This window comes from Sciurus carolinensis, chromosome 8 (genome assembly GCF_902686445.1).
Source record: "Sciurus carolinensis chromosome 8, mSciCar1.2, whole genome shotgun sequence".
NCBI classification, from domain to species: Eukaryota; Metazoa; Chordata; class Mammalia; order Rodentia; family Sciuridae; genus Sciurus; species Sciurus carolinensis.
The window spans coordinates 135,327,239-135,348,116 of NC_062220.1; the positions used below are offsets into that span (position 1 = coordinate 135,327,239).

Sequence of the window (20,878 nt, forward strand, 5' to 3'; positions counted from 1 at the left end):
AGCCTTGTAATCTGATACGGAGTCAGTCATACGTCTTTACTTCTTCTAGAAGTTTTTTTCTGACAAGTAGATGAATCATCTCTGAGTGATTCAAAAAGACTCTCTGCAAATTCATCATAAAGACATCTAAGTCAGCAGTCAAGAGTCAAGTATTTTCTAAAATGTTCAATAATTCAGTGAATCAGAACTACCCAAAGAGTACCTTTATCATTGCGTTTAGTTAAAGACCACAGAGATTAGAAAACACATTACCGTCTCCAAGGCGGGTCTTCCACGTTACAAGTCCCTTAACGACCTTTACCATGGCTCCCTCCCTCCCTCCCACACTCTCTCTCTTTTAATAAGGTTGAGCAAATGGGACTTCATTTTATCTGACTACCACAGACTAGTGCGATTAATTATTCATGCTCACACTCTCTCTCTCTTGTTAAGACCATGCATTAGACTAATTTTTCTCTTTATTGCCCTAGTTGGGTGCATCTCAACCCACGGTCACTTGACTCACTCTCAGAGGTGTACAGACATGCTGAAAAGAAAAAAAAGCTACCCAGAGCTCCAGTCTTGAAGAAAACGCTGTGCACTAATGTGGCCACCAAGTCAACCGATGTTATTGGGGATTTTGTCTTTTAAGTACCAAGTGTATACAATGGGAGGGCTTAAGCAGTGATTACAAAGCAATTTTTTACTGGCATCAGATGTTCCTTTAAGAATTATCCAAAACAGCTAACCCACGCTGAGACCCATGTATCTGCAAATACCTACAGGAAAAGTTGGGTATGCAGAGACAGGTGTGTCTGCAAATGTTACCATTGGGAAATGCAGGGTGCCACCACAGACCCTGGGCACATTTCCTCACTCTCTGGCTCCCATTAGACCTAGAAGGCACTATGTGGATGAAAGCCTCATCTTCAGAAGGAACTTGGGTGGAAAGTCCTCTGTTTATGGTATATTTCCCCTTAGAGATCTTAAATTATTTCTGATAAATCCCAGCCTTAGAATCTTAACTTTCAATTTCATCAATTATTCTGATTTCTCTGAAATCTATTTCTAAAAAATTTTTTCTGATTTCAAATATGCTACATCTTGATACAAATTCTAATAGAATTACTTAATAAAACAAAGTGGCAGCCTTCTGTATAGCCTCTCTCAGGAAAAAAAACACTTTAACAGTTTGGTTATAGAATTTTAGACTTTTATATGTCAATGATGCATGTTTCTCTTTTTATGTATCTAAAATTTTTCTTTTCTGCATGGGATTATTATTTTACAACCTGTTTTTCTACTTGTCAGCACCCACAGACAGATCTTATTCTTTTATATGGCTACATAGAATTTCTCTCTGTATACACAATTCCATATTAAAAGGTATTTGGGTTGTTTCTGATTCTTTAAGACAAAACACATAATTTCATAATTCATTCAACAGTCAGTCAAAAAATATTTATTAGTCGCTTTTTATGCAATAGGCACTGGAATGAACAGGGATGGCAGATGATGTGCAGGAGACTCAGTCTGCTGCCAGATGAAAGAGTCTGGGCCTCTCTGCCAGCTGCTGCCGGCCACCAGCTGTCCTGCTCATCTATACCCAGGACCACCTCTCTGTGGAGACCCACTGACCCACCGAATAGCTGTGTCCTAGCAGCTGGTGCCTCAAGCAGCAGGGGCAGTACCCGCAGAAGGGAAGCAACAACCACAGGCCCAACATCTGGGAAGATCAGCAGCTGCCCTGGGGAGGCAGGCCCGCATCCTCCCTGTGTGACCTGGATCCTCTGGGGTGCCCAGATGTTACTTTCCAAACCATAATGGAAAGGGCTGGGAAATGGCCACTGTCATTATAATAGGGTAAGTTCAAGGAAGGTCAGTGCCTCCTTGGCCCAGCAAGAATGGAGTTTGGCGCTGCAGACTCTTCCTAAATCTGGGCCTGACAACACCCTCACAAGCAAATACGAAGCACTTGCATCTGGAACCGCCATGAAGGAATCGGAGCCTTGCCATCCTAGAACATACTGAGGTGCAAAGAAGGGAACTCCGCGCATTTTTTTTTTCAAGTTTACCAAAATAGTGAAAGGCATGAGGTCAACGACCAGCCAGCACCGTGCTGTAGCTGGTGACCTCCTCAGAACCCCTGCACAGCCTCTCCAAGGAGATCAGGAGTGGGCAGATGGCTTCCTCACAAGACTGAAGCATTTTAAAAGCTTTGTGAATTAAAGATCATTTGTCTACCATCATTTTATAAAGGGAAGTGACACAGCAAAAGGTCGGGAGATGCTGGACTGAACTGAAGCAGAAAAGAGCCCAAACGGCACAGGGAGAAGACCTGAGGAAACGTCTCGGAGACGACACTGTCTGCCTGACTTCCTTTCTGCTCCTGAGAGCTCTCCTCCATTACTACCACGTCTATTTTGCTCCTCTGAGGGGAAAAGTCATGATCAGAAGCCAAATTCTGGAGCACGGAGCCAATAAACCTCATGTTCTCTCTTCCCACCCACTCAAATGTACTCCGTGCTCTCTTCCTGAAGAAGCCCTCGGCACGCGGAGTTCTCCCCTCTTGTCAGGGTGGGAGGTATTTACTGTCTACATGCTTCATCTGGTGTTCCCACGGAGCCATCCTGAACTGTGCATTATCTTCTTCCAACCCTTCACACACTGAGGATGGAGAGTCCCCAAGGAGACGCGGATGTTAGGTCAGGTGCAGCTCTGTTACCAAGCCCTTTTACCACACACGGGAGAACGTGACACAAGACTTAGACTCTAAGTCCTTTGGAGCAAAAATCCTATCATTCATTCATTCTGCAGCACGCAGCAGGGCCCAGTATGTGCCAAGGACCATGTTAGTTACACATTCTCTGCCTCTTGGTAAGTACTTGCATTGGTGTTTGGAAATAACTGGAGCTCAAGGGCAAGCAAACGCCCAGCTTCCCCCCAGTTAGGAACCCAAAACAGACTATTTAATGCTTAACATGTTCCTCCACTCCCAGATATTTGGTATGAACAAAGAAACTGCTTCATCCTGCCCCAAAGAGAGGGAGGTTCCACAGACGCCTCTTTCCCATATCTACATTCTAGGACACCAAAACTGCATCCGGTCTAAGATTCCACTGCTCACAAGATGGCAGACTAAGATGCCTAGAAAACAATGCTAAAAGGCAGGACACAATTCCATTTGTTTCCAGATAGGCCTCAGACATTCTGTTTAACTCCTAAGAAATCAAGGACATTCACAGGAGCCAAAAGTGAAAAGAACAGGGAAACCAGAAAGGTAAGCGAACATCAGGCCAGGGTTGCATGCCAGCGTCCCCAGCCCAGACAGCTAGGGAACCAGGAGATCCGGGGTCTGGCCGGCACCGAGGAAACATCAAGACAGACATCTCTCTGTAAAGCTGAGACCTTGTGGGCACTCAGTTAAAAGCAAGTTAGGAGGGAAAAAAATCTATCTACTGGTGGAGAGAGACCACCTTCTGAAAATCTGTCCACCTCAGCTTCAGCTCAAGGTGGACAAAACTGGAGCTGTGATCACATGTGCACCCTCACACGAGGTCAGGGTGGAATTTACACCATCCGCATGGTCAGGAGAACGCAAGCCTAGTAATTCAAGTATTTTCAGGTTGGTAACATGCTTCCCAGTACCTAGCAGAATCTTCTCAGAAGGACAAATTCAACCCAGACCCCTTAAGAGACCTACAAGTCAAGATCACCCAAAGATGAGCTTGCAATTTAAAAACAAAAATCCAAAACCAGAAAGAAGCAATTTATCATAAGTGAAAGACACAGAAACAAGCTAAATTAGACTTGAAGCATATTAGGTATTTATCAAATGAAGAACAAAACAAGCATGTTGAAAATGTTGACAGATAAAAGAGGGAGAGAGTAAAAGCACAACGTATTAAGTAGGTTTGAAAAACAAACCATAGAGATTATAGTCAATGAATGGGATAAACAAGAAATAGGGAGTCCAAGAGGGAAACTGTGAACTGGAAAACTGATTTGAGGAATTACTCAGAATGCAACAACAAAGAGAGATGGAAAATATAAATGAGCAGTCCAGCACTCATCTAACCTGCGTTATAGTCGGAAACAAGAGCAAAACTTTCAACAGGAAAGTGGCTGGGGATTTTCTGCAACTGAAAGGAAGGAAACATAAGAAAATCCCAAGAAAAACAAAAAATAAATCTGCACCTAGAGACACTGCAGTGAAACCACAGAAAATTGAAAACAAAGAGATACTCTTAAAAGCATCCAGAGGAGGGAAAAAGTCCTAAAAGGGTATGAGAGGTCCTCTGGCAGCCACCTTCTCAGCACGTCAGTGGAAGTCAAAACCAAGAGTGTCTTCAAAAGACTAAGGGAAAGTACCTGTGAACCTAGAACTATAAAAGACCAGACGACTGCCTTTCAAGAATGAGGATGTGGGCTGGGGACATAGCTCAGTTGGCAGAGGGCTTGCCTTGCATGCACAAGGCCCTGGGTTCAATCCCAGCACCACAAAATTAAAAAATAAAAAATAAAAGAGGATGAAATTAAAACTTTTTGGATTGAAACACTGAGAGCACTTTTGGCCAACAGATTTTCACCAAAAAACTTCCAAAGGAAGTACTTTTGGGAGACAGAAAACTCATTCCAGATAAAAGTTCTGAGATGCTAGAAGGAATAGTGAACAAATATTCATGTAAATGTGCCTAGAAGTATGCAAACCCTGGCTCCATACAACAAAAACAACGCTGGGTTGGGGGTTAAACAGAGTAAATGCTCTCCAGTCTCTTATCATTGTTCCAAGCAGAAAATGCCATTAACAACAAAAGTACTATAAAACAAGGAAAATGTACCATGATCACAGAGATGCCAGATGCACAGGGCATGCTCCAGGTATATGGTGTGAACGGAGGCTTCTCTGGATACCTACACCGTGACTGGCATATAAAAGGGGCCCAGTATACACGTGAAGAGAGAATGAACAGAGATGTGTAAGCCCTGCACATCTCTAAGTGGACATGTCCCGTAGAGGCAGATGCCCCTGGGCCTCGCAGTAAAGACAGGCTTCACAAATACAAATGAAATGTTAAGTCAATCTGCGTCCACCAGTGGGGTGAGGCGTGGTGGGGCGGCTTCCTGAGTGGCAAGTACGGTTTCATTCAGTACAATCATGAAGCAGGAGACTAGAAACGCTCCTTTTTTTAAAGTACAAAATAGATGAAAGGCCTATAAATCTACGGGTAGAATCTACTCATGTAAACAACTAACGGTGCTATTCTAACTCAGTGTAACTGTGGTCCAGAGAAATGTGAAATCTAACTACAAACAATGCAGGATCTATGTATCAATACTCACACACAAAGCTAATGAACAGCTTCTATAAATTCAAAGATGAGCTAAGATTTTTAAAAAAGGGATGAGAAAGATAGACAATTGAGGAGCGAGAGGGAGCTAGTGAGAAAAGAGTAAATCATACACAAAACAGCCAATAAAAAAATAAAAAAGCAGTTAATATACATGAATAATGGATGTCTGATTTAAAAGCAGTTTACTCCAATATGATGTAATTTTTGACAATCAGCCAGAGAGACTATTTTGTAAGTCCTTGCCAGAGATAAGTCATAGCGTGAGGCTTGGTAACATGGCCGTATCTGTGAACATGTGGAAAATGACTTTCACCACCGTCCCAAAGGTGACTTTCTGTTGGCAAACAGAACCTTGCCTCTCAGGTGCACTTAGCAGCAGCAACCAGCAAGATGCAAGGCCTGAAGAGATGGCTCCCTGAACGAGCAGCTCCCCGAATGTCCCCCAGCAGTTTCCATGACATGCTTCTGGCACAGCACACACACGCTCAGCACAGAGGGGAAGCAGCCTGGGCTGCGTTCAGGTTTAAGTTTTAATTGGAGTGACAAGCCCACAAGGCCAAGATATTCCAGGGACGAGGCGGTGCTGCCGAGTGTCGCCAGGCCCTGGGTAGGCAAGGCCTGTGCAAGCTCCCCACCACGTGCCAGTGCACCTGCAACCCCCGCTGTTCCAGGACTGGACTCTTCCCGGGGAGGCAGTGCCAATCACGCAGGCTGTGCCAAACGCAGGCTTTGTGATGCGGGCAGATGTCGACGAAGGACCAGAGTGAAGCGGCACCAACACCTATTGTGACCCAAGCCTGAAAGGAACCTAGAGAGCAAGAGTGTACCCAGGAGAACGCCAGGCGAAAGTCACGCAGACGGCTCTGCTGCCTCCCTCCCCACTTGGTCTGGTGCAGTGGGGGCAGGACGGACAATAAAGGAGGCCAGGTCTGCGCTGTGAGGGGCGGAAGGCGACTCTGCTCTGCCTCAGATCTCTTTAGTCGCAGTCCCTGGGCTAGGAAAGGGTAGAGCTGTGGCCACAAAAAACTGGTGAACAGGTACATAAAGTGAGGCGGGGTGCCCACTGTCCAAGGGGTGAGTCCAAGGGAGAGACAGTGACTGCGACTGACGAGCGAGCGCGGGAGCCCCCGCGGTCTCCTGTCACGCTCTCGACGTGCCTCACGACAAGGAGCGCGGGCAGCTTCCAAACACTTCATGTATCAACCACGTTTATACAGCCCCATGAGAAAGAGGAGAAAACTGAGGCTGCAAACTACGACACACATTTTACAATTAAAGGAGCTTGGACATTATTTTTAAAATGGAAAGATTACACGTGAGCTGCTTATAATATAAACTACCTGTAAGCCTACCGGCTTAATTAACATTGCCCAGGAAATTCAGGATATCAAGCCAGCCTGGTTATCAATTTTCTTTTGACTACCGTGGTGACTTCTAGTTTGGCCCCACGTGAGGTGGACAAAGGCTTAGAAGAGGAGGGACAGACAGAATGTTACCCAGGACAGACTGCTGGAATAAATCACTGTCAGGGAGAGGCTTCAATCATGTTAAATAACTTGCCCCAAAGCACACAGGTAACAAGGCAGCAGCAGCAGCCTGAGGCACAGCCCAGTGTCAGCGTACTAGCCTATCTTTTCCCAATTCCTGTCAAAAATGGTTACTAACAGCAGTGTTCACGCCAAACACTGCCATCGTGACCCCGTAGGTCCCTAGGTGAGCTGAAGGATTTTACTTGTGCACCTACAAGGGGGTGGAGCTGGAGAGAGGGCAAACCTCTTACCTGGCCCTTCAGTTCTGGAACTAGGACTGAAACCTAGGCAGGTGGCCTTCAAAGCTCGTGCTCTCTAAATCTCTAGCACAGGTGCTCAAAGGGTGGTCGCAGGGCCAGCAGCCTCAGCAGCTACGGGCACTCGTCAGACTGCAGTTCTCAGGCCCTGCCCCAGACACCCGGAACCAGAAGCTCCAGGTGGGCCAACGATCCATATTTAAGTGCTGTGGATTCAGATGTCCCCGAGGGTGTGAAACCCCTGCACTACACCTACCCTGTACTGCCTGTAGGGCTGGAAAAGAGTTGCAGACACTGAAGAGCCAAGTGTTACTCGGCTCTGACTGCCACCACCTGCCTCCTGCCTGCTGCCTGCTGCCCTCTGGTTAGGCCTCAGCGCCAGGCAGTAACCGCATCCAAGCATGAGGTGTAGGTCCTGTGCACTGCAAGAGCAGACAGGGCAGCTCAGAACGGCTGGGGAGCTTTCTTCCAGTAGGTGGGACTCCGGATGGGCCTTTCTGGAAAGAGATGGAGGGAAGAGGGAATGCTATTGCATCCCTGGACAGGAGTGAGCACAGCGCACTTGTGATTGCACCTCCCTGGCTGGACCAAGGGCTCATCTTGGGAATGGGAGGCTGGCTGCCAACATGGGGCCTCCTCCTGGGGTCTCGATGGCCAGACTGAAGGTGACACCAGGATCTAGCCACAGTCCTCAGCATGTGGCCATCCCTCCAATAAAACCTAAAATAGGCACAAGAAAGAGCACCAAAAGGTGCCGAAGAGCAAAGATGGGGAAAGGGTGCAGCAGGCGAGGGCGGGGCTCGCGGAGGGAACGCTCCTCGGGAAGTACATTTTTCATGGCATTTTCAACATGCATTTTAAGATTTATTGTGAAGGGAAGCAGCAGAGTGCAGAGGTCACGTGGGGAGTAGGTGGAGCCTAGGCTAGTGTCCTAACCTGCAAAGATCTGAAGAAAGCTGGGTTGGAAATGGGTTCAGGCCCAGTCAGTTGTCCCTCGTTGCAGGCGCGGTTTTTGAGCAGGACAGAGGAGTGGTGGCTGGAAGCTGGGTCACCACACAGCTGCCTTCAGCCTGGGATGCACCTCCTATCTTGAGGCCTCATTTTAACAAACTATAAACCTCTTATTCCCCTGGAATTCCTAGCTTGGAATGTGATCGTGGAACGCGGGCTGAGCTGGACTTTTCCTTTGTTTGTCTACACAGGGATTTACCCTGTAAATTAAGAAGACACCAAGGGAATGCTTTCAAGAGTAACTTTGCCTCCATTAGAAGGACTCATCTCTGCAACTCAATAATTGATGTTATACGCTCACTCTAACACAGTGCGCCTTCCAGAAGACTCAAGTGTTGGGTAAATTAATAAATCATATTCATCTAGGCACTGGATTAAGAGCAAAGTTCTCTACTTTGTAATACTGTGTTAGTCTAGTTTAAACTGCTATGTGAATTTGAAAATAGTAAACTATTTATTGTGGGGCTGAAATTCAAACCCATGTAGACCATTTTCTGTGGGCCCCCTTCTTTTCCTCTCCTCCAAACCAACACCATTGGCCACAACCGTCTCAAGATGTGGGAAGCACACAGCCACTCTACGGTGGTGTGTTTTCACTTCTAGGATAAAGGCAAACCGTGGCTAACGAAGAAACACTAACAAACCTAGTTGCTGTCTGGGCAATATTTACTCTGAGATTCCTCTGGCACAAAAACCGACACCATATCCATCTGTGCAGGTGAAATAAATGCAACAGTCAACTCGCAGTTCACATTCTGCCGTGGGTAAGGGATGGTGCACCAGGAGGGAACTTTCACACAAATAATCAGGGAAGCCATTAGAAAAACTGGGCCCTGAATAAAACTCTAAGTTTAACTGAAAATCCAAATGAGAAGAAAGGCAATGAACATCATGTATATACTTCAATGTAATGGTTTGTAAGCCTGCTCAGAGCCTCAAGAATACCGATTAGTGTCTTTGAAAATTAGAAAATAACACAAACACAACTGGCATACAAAAAGCACAAAAGTGTGAGTACAGACATCTGGGACATGGTGCCAGCCCCTCCAGTAAGGCTTCCTTCACACGGCGAAAGCTTTCTGCACAGCGACTCACTCAGCCGTTCACATTAACTTACTGCACTCGTTCTGCACGGAGGCTAAACAGGCCTGACCCTTTCTATTCTGAATGTATCCTTTCAAAACGACCCTCAGGAACATGAATCCTGTGAAGGTACAGGGACTGCTATCGCTGCAAGTGTGACTTGAGCTCGGCTCCCACACCAGCCCAAGGTTACCAATGCCCAGTTGGCCTGGACCCACAGGGAGCTCCCTCTGGTGGGCCTCTGCCGCCACCAGCGCTGCCCTGCCACAGGCTTTGCCTGACAACTACCCAACCCCACAGGTGGTGGGCATGGGAGGTGAGGGAGCAGTCCACCAAGGACAGAGCCCCAGCCACGTGCAAAGCACATTGCTTATGAAAGTAGGTGTCATCCCAATTTCCAATTGGGGAAACACTAACTTGCCTGAGGTTTGTCTGACTCCAAAACCCTTGCTCGTCCCCAGGGGTGAGATGATGCCTTCATAACTGTAGTTGACAGTTAACTTTCCCTGTACTTACTTTCTGTAACTTTGCCGCTCCTTCCAGACCACTAGAGATCAGAAAGCACTGTGAGCTTCTCTTCAGAGCAGTAACATTCTAAGACACGCTTTCTGCAGAAGATCCCTCCAGGTTGATAGAGCCTCAGGGCCCTCGCAGGTCTCTAAGCTGGAAAGATTTTTGCTCTGTCTTGAGAAAGTCTAGGGATCTATGGAGACCCTTCAAGGTTCTCAAGGAGAATTACATTTATTTTTATTCATTACAAGCAATATTCCTGCAATGATATCAATTACTGATGTCATTTTAATATTAAAACATGCACAAAATACATTTCAATGTTCATTTATCATCTATCTGTATAATTTTTTATCATTCTGGAATGCACCAAGTTCATTAGGAAGGTCTTATGACCATCCATCTCAACCTGGAGAAAACCACCTTTATATTGCTAAGCCACACTTAAGAACCACAGAGCTGGAATCCATGAGGCAGATGTCATATCTGATTCACCTCTATTCCCAGCACCAACCGGACCTTCAGCATATAGCATGTGCTCAGTCAGTATTTATTAACAATGATATAACCTTAACTATGGATTCTTTTGATAATATCACTCAATAACCCAGAAAACTGGTCTCCATGATCTATTTGTCTAAACTTCTTCAAGAAGAAAATAAAAGTTTTAAAGGTTTAAAGTGAGCAATGAAAACTAAATTAGATATTCATTTTATGAACTCCTGACTTTAAACTATTTGTCTTGCTTATAAAATACCATCTTTATTCTCCTCTGGAAAGGAACCTTGAACAAAAGACAAGAGGACTTCCTACTCTGGAGTAGGTATGGGAGAACATGGCCACAATCTGAGCACTGTCTTTCTGATTCCAAAGGCTCCGCAGACAAATATTTCACCTCGTGACTAGTGCAGGCAACCAATCGGAGTCTCTTCATGTCCATGAACGGGGAATGATTATCATAAGAGACGTTAGCAATTATTTTCCAGTGTGATGTAAGCTGAGGCAGCAGCGCCAAGCAAGCGTCCTTGTCAAATGCATTCCAGCCTTCTGGATTACTTCACTCACATCTCCCTGATTAGGATGCATGCCGTGTGCTGCTTAATACAATCTGCCATCAAATGCCAAGTACTTCAGAACTAAATTAGGAAATATGTCCAAATACATAGAATGATGCTAAGAGCCCTAAGTGGATCTTGCTTTGCCTTTATGAGGCATGAGACTCATCGTCAACATAATGCTCCTCAACAATTCTATCTTCTACCTCTGAGAGCACAATTTAATTCAGGCAACAAAAGAATTAATAAAGATGATTTTCTATCATAAATATGGTTTCATAAATGAAAGTATTTTTGACAGATTCAGGAACTATGAGACACAGACACAACAATTTAAAGGGATGTTTGGGTGCAAAGGGCCACATTTACAGATTCACACTGATCTTTGCACTGCAGTATGACGAAGAGATAAAGCCAAAGTATTACTGTTACATTTGTTTTCCTTCATAATCACATGCAGCTCAGCAACGGCTACCTTTAAGGTCAGTTATGCACTGAAGTCTGAGAATCCAAGAAGATAACATCCAAACCAAACTTATTAACTATCAGAGAAGGAGGGGGAAGGGCTAGGGAGTGATACTGGTCAACTTATATTGCTATGTTGTATGCATAAATGAATGTTTAATAACAAATCTCATCAATGTGTGCAAGTATAATGCACAAATAATGTAAAAAAAAAAAAAAAAAACTACTTTTGCCTAGAAGAAAGACTTTCAAGCAGTCTTTCTCAACAACACCACTTACTTAGTAAGATACAGGAAATACCAATTTCCTGTCATCAATCATTCCTTCCAGCAGAAACAGAAGCAATGGACTCACAACCCACTTCAGAAGCCCTCAACTACTCCCGCACCCTCCAGCAGATCAGTCCAGCACAACGGCACAGTAAACAGAAACAGTTTAAGCCACTGAATCACCTCCCAAAGAATCCAGGAATGTGGGTTCTGGACAGGGGACCAAAGGCCACATGTCCAACCTCATTTTACAGACAAGAGGTCGGTCAGATTACCATCTTAAAAGAATCGTAGATCCCCCTCAAACATTCAGTGTAGGCAGCTCTTTCCACCAGAAGAGCAGCCTGAGGACTGTCAGACCTGCTGCTGTGATTCCAGGTGAAACCAGGTGGTCTAGTCATCCATCCGAATAACAGAGCTGCGAAATAATGAAACAAAGGGCAAGACCAGTCAGATCTCAGCACGTCCTTCCTGGCCTCATCTTCTTGGGATCTTTCTATGAAGCCACAAAGAGGAAAGATATCAAGGAACTGCTAGGGGAATGGGATGCACTGCCACCCACCACTACCCAAGGTACGACTTCCGTGGACAGTGACAGCTGTCAGAATTACCACAGCACACATCCCTTTGACCACGTAAGTCTCCCACTAGGAATTAATCCTGCAAATGCATTCATGTAGGCCAAATGCAATAGCAAAAGACTGGGAGCAATCAAACACTCACCAAAGTGGAGCAGTCAGATTCACCAAGGCACATCCATAAGGTGCAATAGCATGACGTTCCCCCACAACAAAGAAAATAACTCTAAGAAGCTTCGAGTTTCACTGCATGATCATTGTCACTACATTAAAGTGTATTCACATGTATTCCTTGCATACTAATCTTGTACCAACGATAGTTTAGTAATAAATGATTTTAAAATAATACCTTCACAGTTTTTTGTTTTTTTTTTTAAGCTTCACATAATGGTCACACCTCACCCTTTGGGGGAAAAAAAATTGGCATAAATCTGTGATGATGATGCAGTGAAATACAGTTCTTTATTATTTCCAAGAGATGTGGTATGGGGAAAAGCAAGGTGCAAAACAAACACTGAGTTATTTTACCACTCACATTTTTAAAAAGGGGGCCTTAAGAGCCTACAGAGTAGTCTCCTCATGAGTACACGAACTCCCTCTGCAAGGATGCCCGAGGACTGCCAGCAGTACTTTGGCTCCAGGAAGAGAAACAGAGGCAGGCTGAGAGCAGCGGGAAAGGGTCTTCCCACGGTACACCCTTCCCAGTCTTCTGATCTCTGAATCCAGAGGTTGCATTACTTACTTTTTTAAAAAGGCATTTAAAAATCTGATATTTAAAGAAAGGGCAAAAATAATAGCCATTTTTATCTATGACTTTATGTGGCCAAAGAAAATGCTGGCGAACCCAAGTGTGGTCCCTTAATCCTGACCCCTCAAATCCAAGTCTGGGAACCCCTGCCCCGAAAGGCAAACCCAGATGGTGGAGCACTAACTGAGCCTTTTCTACCTGAGATGGAGAGGAGCCAAAACCAGCTATAATCACGAGCCTTTTCTAAAGACTAAGCAGACAAGCTTTTGCTAAATTACTTGGTTTCTTCTCCTTAGAAAACTTTGTTTATTAACAGAGTTTCGTTACTTGACAAGTACCAGTTTGCTGAAATCTGTGTGTAATGCTGTTTTAATATTTCAATGCCAGGAACACACTGGTGCTCAGTAAGTACTTAGGATGAATACACGACCGAATGGCTAGCAGCACACAGGACTGGGTGGCTCTGAACCATCGTTACTCGACGCCTGTGCAGCTGTGGTGCCTGCAACATGCTAATGTGGTCAGCATTCGGTACAAGGACATCGTCACCTCACAGTTACCACTACCCCAGGTGAGGGAGATCTGGGCTCCTGGCTAAAATTCTGTTTCAGCATTTGCTTTTACTGTCTACTTTTATCTCAGTTAATCAATAATACACTAAAACTAAACCCCAGTTCTGAATCAGGTACAAACAAAAGATAAACTCAACTCTCTGTTCTCACAAAGCCTTCATCTGAATCCCGGATACACAGGCCAGAGGAGCAGAGGCAAACCCCAGTGTATCCATGGCTCCAGGCAAACTCCACTGCTCGCTGTCTCTCACCAACCTAATAAAACGCGCCGGCCCTCCTGTTGCCAGGCTGATACAGCCAAACACGGTAGTCACAGCAAACTGAGGCTCAGCCCTGCACTCGAGACTATTTAGGAATTATGACATCACATTATAGCACAGCAGGATGATTCTAAAAGTTCACAGAGCCACTCAATAACTCACGTGGCTTAACTCACATGGAAATTAGACCCCATGATTCTTAAAAAATATAGGTTTTTCTGAGGAAGCAGAAAATCCATTAAAGACAATCAGATGGGAAGTCCTCCCGCTACAAATATAAGGAAAGTCATATAGAAGAAGCTTTGCATCCACCTTACTCTGTCACATTGGCGACACATTCCAACACGAAGTTCTATCAGCCAGTCACATAAGTATCTGGAGGTTTGGGGTTGTACTCACAAAACATTTGGATGACTAAATGCTACTGTCAGTTTTCCAGTTAATATTTAGAAACATTCTTGTATGAAACTTTCTCCCACTCCTAATTTTAAAACAACAATGAAAAATATAAGGTAATAAGTTATTTGCAAGGGAGGACGGGAGGGAAAAAGGGAGAATCATGAACTGAAATCAATTTTAATGCATGTGTGAGTTTGTTGGGATGAACACAACTATTATGTGTAACTATAAAGCTCTAATTTAAAAAAAAAAAAGAAAAAAGTTATTTGAGAGACTATATATTTTTAAGTATGAACTTTAATAAAATTAATGTATCACTCAGCTGATCTCCTAATTAATGCTTTTAAATAGGCTGAAAAATTGGAAGCAGCATCCAAAAAAACACCTGCTTACACTGGTATCTAAGGGATCCTTCTAGAGCTTCATAGGTGTGCCTAGTACCCAAGGACTAGGGTTTGATCCCCAGCACTGAAAAGAAAAGGAGGGGAATCCTTCCAGTTTAATTTTAGGCTGAACTATCCCTTTACCACTGAGTCTCTCAAAGGTATCCATTGCATTTGTCTCTTTAGAGTAATAAACCCATCCAGATAAGTCAAAGAGAAACAGGACTGCTAGATGGAAAATTCATTAAAAACATGAAACGGGGCTGGGGTACAGCCAGTGGTAGAGCGCATGCTTCGCGTGTGTGAAGCACGGGTTCCATCTCTAGCACCACCAAAAAAAATAGTAATAATAAACTGGATTAGAAATATGAAAAAATTTGGCTAGGGATGTAGCTCAGTGGTAGAACTCTTACCTGGCATGTAAGAGGCCTTTGGTCTGATCTCCAGTATCACAATTTAAACAACAAAAAAGGCCTTTCAAAAATATACATGAAAAATGTAAAGAGCAAACAGACTCTTTCTCAATAAATGAGCTTACCAGGATCAGAAAAAAAGTATTTCCAGAGCTAAGAAAGGAAACTGCCTTAGGAATGCAGCTCCTGCTCCTCCCCTTCACAGGAAGATGGACTCAGGATCGGCGCCACAGGCTTTCTGACAGTGCACCCGAGGAGCTCCGGCCCCACAGGCGGGCCCCAGCGCGGAGGGCTGCCTTCCCAGAGATCACAGTACCACACATCTGCCCTGCTCCCTCAGTCTTCTGGGAGGACGAATACGTGATTAGAATCCAGGATGCTTCCATTCTGGAGCACTGACTAGGCTGTAAAAATGGGGGCACTTACATATTTGACCTTATGGGTCAAATACAAAGGATGTGAAAATCACCACTAGAGACCCGAGTCCAACCGTGAGTGGTAAAAATAACGATAAGTACTCTCCTGTGCCAGGTACTAATGCTTAAAAGTGTCCATACATCTTTTCATTTAGTCCTGCAACTATTAGGAACTCCATTTTACAAATGAGGAAATAGGCATGAAGTGGGTAGGCAACCCGCCCAAGGTCACAGGAGGCAGGAGGTGAGAGGGCCAAGCTGAGTGCATCCGGAGCCTAGTTTTTTTCCGAGTTCACACTACTGCGATGTGGAAAGGGGTCTCCTTCCTTAGGAGCGGTCCACTCTCAGAGGAGCCCTTGGCTTCAGATGTTCCCTCCCAGGATCCTAACAACTGCCAGCAGTGATGGGAGCAGGCAAATTGGAAAAAACACAAAACAAAACAAAAACTTCATTCCTTCCTCCCCTGATGCCACAAAAGCACAGAGTTCTGTAATTCAGCTTGGCCTACAGTCAGGGTAGTAAACCAGGGGAGTAATGAAACGTAGTCACCATTCAAAGCATCCCAACTAAAAACCTGTCTCCCTGCTTCTCACTCAGAGTATCTGAAGGTACTTTGACACCCTGTTGGTGAGAACGTAAATGTTGATCAAGCAACCTTTCTAGAGCGCGACTTGGCAGTGTCTATCTGCATCTCAGTGCACATCCTACGGATACACCACACAGGATTGTTTTCAAGTTGCAACATGCTGTGTAGCATCACCAGTGGGAGCCAAAACAATGAAAGCAACCTAGTGTGCACCAGCAGGGGAAAGGCTAAGTGGCTGGGGGTCTGTGAGCACCCACCAGGTCGGGGTGAGGGAGCGTGGCGTATGGAACCTGGAGTGCTCTCTGAGCATGGTACTGAGTAGAAACAGTGGATACAGAACAGCATGAATATTATCAATATGCATTTCTAGGGATATGTTTTTAGCAAGCAAACATACTTATCTATGTATTAAACTTTCCTACAAGAATACCTAAAAATTATTAATGGGTTGAAAGAAGGGAGGAGAAAGCAAACAATCACTTTTTACTTTATATTTTTTGAAGGACTTTTTTTTTTTCTAAGCTGATATATTGCCCTCATACATCTGAAAAGAAAAAAATCAGCTTTAATTTTTTAACTGCATATAAAAAATAAAATGTCTTGTTTTGTGTTAACTGTACATTGTGATATTTTTATACCTTGTTTCCTTCATACACCCATCCGAGACTCTTTACTCCGAAAGCAACCTGGCTGGCTGAGACGTCTAAACATGTGACAGGCTGGCCGTAGACGTAGTGGAGGGTTCTGGCTGAGTCCTCAGCTTTCAGCAGGTATACCAGATCTCCAGCAGTGGCCACTGCCACAGGGTACCTTCCAGTATCCGGAACTATTTCCAGGTAGTCAACCTGTTAAAGGATAAGAGGTGTTTAGTCCTGTGATGTCCTCCTGACATGGTCAAAAACAGCAATTTACTCCTGTACATCAGTGAGAAGATGAGCAACCCAACAGAAAAAGACAAGCAAAGGGACCATTTACAGGAAATGCAGCCAAAGAGTTCTTTTTCTAAATACTTTTTTTAGTTGTAGATGGACACAATATCTTTATTTTTATGTGGTGCTGAGGATGGAACCCAGTGCCTCACATGTGCTAAGCAAATGCTCTATACCACTGAGCTACAACCCCAGCCCCACAAACAGTTCTTGCTCAAATAAAAAGATGTTCATAGTGAAAGACACACAATACACCCCTGAAAAGAAAAACACAAAGTGAAAATTCATTGAAAACCCATTTTCACCTGTCACATCAGTAAAGATCAGTAAGTCTGATAACACATTGGGTTGGAAATGAAGAAGGGGAAACTCATATTTATACTACTTGCTATTGGTGGGGATAAAATCTGGCAATTCTTACCCAAATGTCAAATGAACATACTTTCATACCCAGCAAGTCCACTTCTGAGAATGTACTTATAAAAAAACCCACACATATGCAAAACAATTGTGGACAACATTATTCATTGAAGTATTATTTTGTCATAGCTAAAAACTGGAAAAACTTCAACATCCATTACCAAAAAAGACTAATAACTAAATGACTTAAAGTACATCTATATATTGGAATACCATGCAGTCACAGAAGAAAGTATGAAGATATTTTTATAAACTGATACAAATGGGATACCTCCAAGGTGAGTTTGGGGGAGAAAGTAAGGATGCAAGATAAGAGGATTTCCAGCGTGCTAAAGTGTGTAAAAGACAGGGACAGAGAAGTGGGCAATGCGCTTGACTTGTGCATATGTAAACCTTCCAACGATGCTTCCCTTCAAGGAGGGAAACGGGCTGTGAGAGGAGGTACCAAGGAGCTTTCCCACTGTTAGTACTGTCTCTCTTAAATTCTGAACCATGAGGGTATACCAGCTATCTGAGACAAAATGAAATAGATTTTTTGCAGGGGGTGAGGGTACTAGAGATTGAACTCAGGGGCACTCGACCACTGAGCCACATCCTCAGACTTATTTTGTGTTTTATTTAGAAATAGGGTCTCACTGAGCTGCTTAGAGCCTTGCTTTTGCCAAGGCTGGCTTTGAACTTGTGATCCTCCTGCCTTAGCCTCCCAAGCTACTGGGATTACAGGCCTGTGCCACAGCACCTGGCAAATTTTTATTTTTATACAAGAAACTGAGAAAATAAATTCATTCAGTTCAAAATTAACAAAACCGTATTCTAACAAATTTGTGTAAATACCATAAATGTGTTACCAAAAGGTTAAAAACATCTGAGTTACCTGCTACCACCAAGTTTCCACGTCAGGCAATGATTGCAGCGAGTCCATCTGGCCATCCCAGGGCAGGAAGCCATTACCAACAAGCACGCGGTACTCCAGACTGCACTACAGTTAGCACTGAGTCTCTCATCTGCCCGGGATGAGGAACACCTTGCAAGAATTATTTGCTTTCCTCTATTTTTGAGGGGCACATTTGCAGTTTTCCTTCTTGAATAAATTATGAGCATGAGTGCCGGAGGTGAGACACCCTGTGCAATTATGGAAATTCACAGTGTAAAAGGACAGCATTGCCCTGACAGCATGCCAACTGAGTTCAAAATCCGGAATTCTGAAGACTGTCCAGAGGAGCTTGAAAGAGAGTAAACATCAGGTGACTCTACTAATCCTTGGGCTCAGCCATGTAAGTGCGGCCCGGCGCCCGAGCTGCGGGTCCATCACAGAGGACAGAGGCTCTAGGCTAGCACTGCAAACCTGGGAACTGCCACTGCTCTTCAGGAAGTGTGTCTGGGGAAGATGACGACATTCAGAGTCTGGGCTGGGGGGCACTTTTTCTAGGGATACCCAGTGCATTCTGTGGCAACTAATCACCCAGGGTAAGAAAGAGGCATAAAATGCATTCTAGAACATGCCTTCAACAACAGCTGCGAGTTTCATCTCTCTCTGAAAACTCATTCCTTATTTTCCTAAAGTAGACATTCCCAGTCTAGCCATTTCACTTCATCTTGATGTTGGATTTTGACAGACCAAAAGGCTCAGATTGACAGTGGTTGTGCCATTTGCTGGGAACTATAAAGTACTTCAAAAAACTTGTGCCAGGATACCACCTTATTGCCAAGACAGGATTTATACTTTATACAGGAACTCACATCTTTTTTTTTAAACCAGGAATTGAACCCAAAGGCACTTAACCACTGAGCCACATCCACAGTCCATTTTATTTTTTATTTTGAGACAGGGTCTCACTGAGTTGCTTAGGGCCTTGCTAAGTTGCTGAGGCTGGCTTTGAACTTGAGATCCTCCTACCTCAGCCTCCCAAACCGCTGGGATTACAGGCGTGTTCCACTGGGCCAGGCTCTCATCTTAAGTAATCATCCCAGTTCATATAATTACTGCTGGTCTACACTGCCCTTCAGTCAGAGACCAAATAATAAGCACTGTGGTAGTTTAGAGAATAAAGAGAAATATCGTACTCTCACATTTTTTTTTTAATAAAACCCCAAGATGAGAAAACAGCACTAGGCAGTTTTGAGGAAATACTTCTCCAAATTGCAGAGATCTAATTCTTAAAGGAAAGAAGCCTAGGAGGTGAAACATTGATGCCTTGGATTTTTACGTTATTCATATTTAACAAAATTTCCACCAGGGAGAAAAGTGAGAGAGACAAAGGCTGGTTCTCGGTCAGGCCATCAATTCATTACTCAGTGTTGGCTTTTCTGTTCATTTTTCTCAACTAATGCCAAAGCCAAGTTTATGTACATTAAATCTAAATTCAGCATGGGCAAATTTAGTACTTACTTCTTACCTAATCATCTCCCACCTCAAAATCAGGTTCTCATACACTCTGAAGTGAGCTCGATGTAAATAATTCTTAGCTGGCTCAGCTTCACATGTGGCGTCCTGGAACATGGCTACCCAATTAACACTGACTCAAATCTATTTTCACTCAAGAGTTGCTCTTCATCCCAGGTTTGACAACCTCGGGATGAAGAAAAGTGTAGGATGGAGCCTTCCTTCCATATGGACCTGGATGACACCACCAAACTCATTTTCACTTATGCATTCAGCCAGACACTGATCTCAGACTTCCAGGGGTGAGTGAGAGCCTTCCATTTCAGTCTGAAGGAAGGTGAGGACCACAGTGATGAGAAACTCTGGCCCCAAAATCAGTCCTGAGGTTGGTATATTTTGTGGGTTTCCTTCCTGCAGTACTGGGGCTCAAATTCAGGGCCTCACACATGCTAGACAAGTACACTACCACTGATCCATGCAGCCCAGCCCTGAAATTCGAATCACAACTTCTTAGCTCTGGGGCTAAGCCTCTTCTGGATTCTGGGTAAATGGAGAAAATAATACCAACTATTTTGCAAGCTGACGTGAGATTTATGGAAACAAAATCCCATGGGAAGCCCCAGGTGAATGGGAGCTGCCCTGCCAACATCAGAACTAATTGTTTATATTAGACTCAGAGATTCCAAGAACAGAAAATAAGTTCACCAGAATAAAGGCTTACCAGTTTCTGAACCTCAAATTCTGCAGCTATTTGCCAGTACCCCTCCTCGTTGGGATACAACATCACAACATCAAAAGCTGAAGCTGTGGCAACCGTGGCATCTTCCTGGCTGAGGGCTAGCGCCTGTATTCTTGCATCATGCTCAAAACGATGAATAGGATACTTCCCAGTCCTCAAGTCCCAAATATTGAGAAATCCTAGGTAGAAAGAAACCATGCAGGTAACAACTTCAAATTCACTTAATATGTATGATTTTCTAAGAATCATGCAATCATTTTATTTTTCAAAATTCACCACAAAATTCAAAAGAGTCTAAGGCTATTGGGTTGCATCCAGCTCCACTACTTGCTAGGTGTAGGACTTGGAGGAGTCACTCCATAGCTGTGAGCCTCCCTCCTCACCTGTAAAACTAAAGATAACATTACCTACTGTACAGGTCTGCTGGGCTCAGGAGGCCCACCTAATAAAATGCTGAGGACAGGTCATTCCTAGTTATCTCCAATTTGTATGTATTCTATGGTGCCTGCTATGTGTAAAGTGTATTTAATCTATCAATAA

The 20,878-nt window shown here is 44.1% G+C and overlaps 1 protein-coding gene across 1 annotated transcript in view; it reads right to left on the reverse strand.

Annotated features, from left to right (window-relative positions):
- Fbxw8 (F-box and WD repeat domain containing 8) overlaps window positions 1-20,878 on the reverse strand; it is a 105,616-nt gene that overhangs the window by 20,443 nt on the left and 64,295 nt on the right. The window contains exons 6-7 of the mRNA XM_047561605.1: window positions 20,321-20,517; window positions 16,506-16,712 (exon numbers count right to left, since the gene is read on the reverse strand). Coding sequence (XP_047417561.1) covers window positions 16,506-16,712; window positions 20,321-20,517 — 404 coding nt within the window. The remainder of the gene's footprint in view (window positions 1-16,505; window positions 16,713-20,320; window positions 20,518-20,878) is intronic.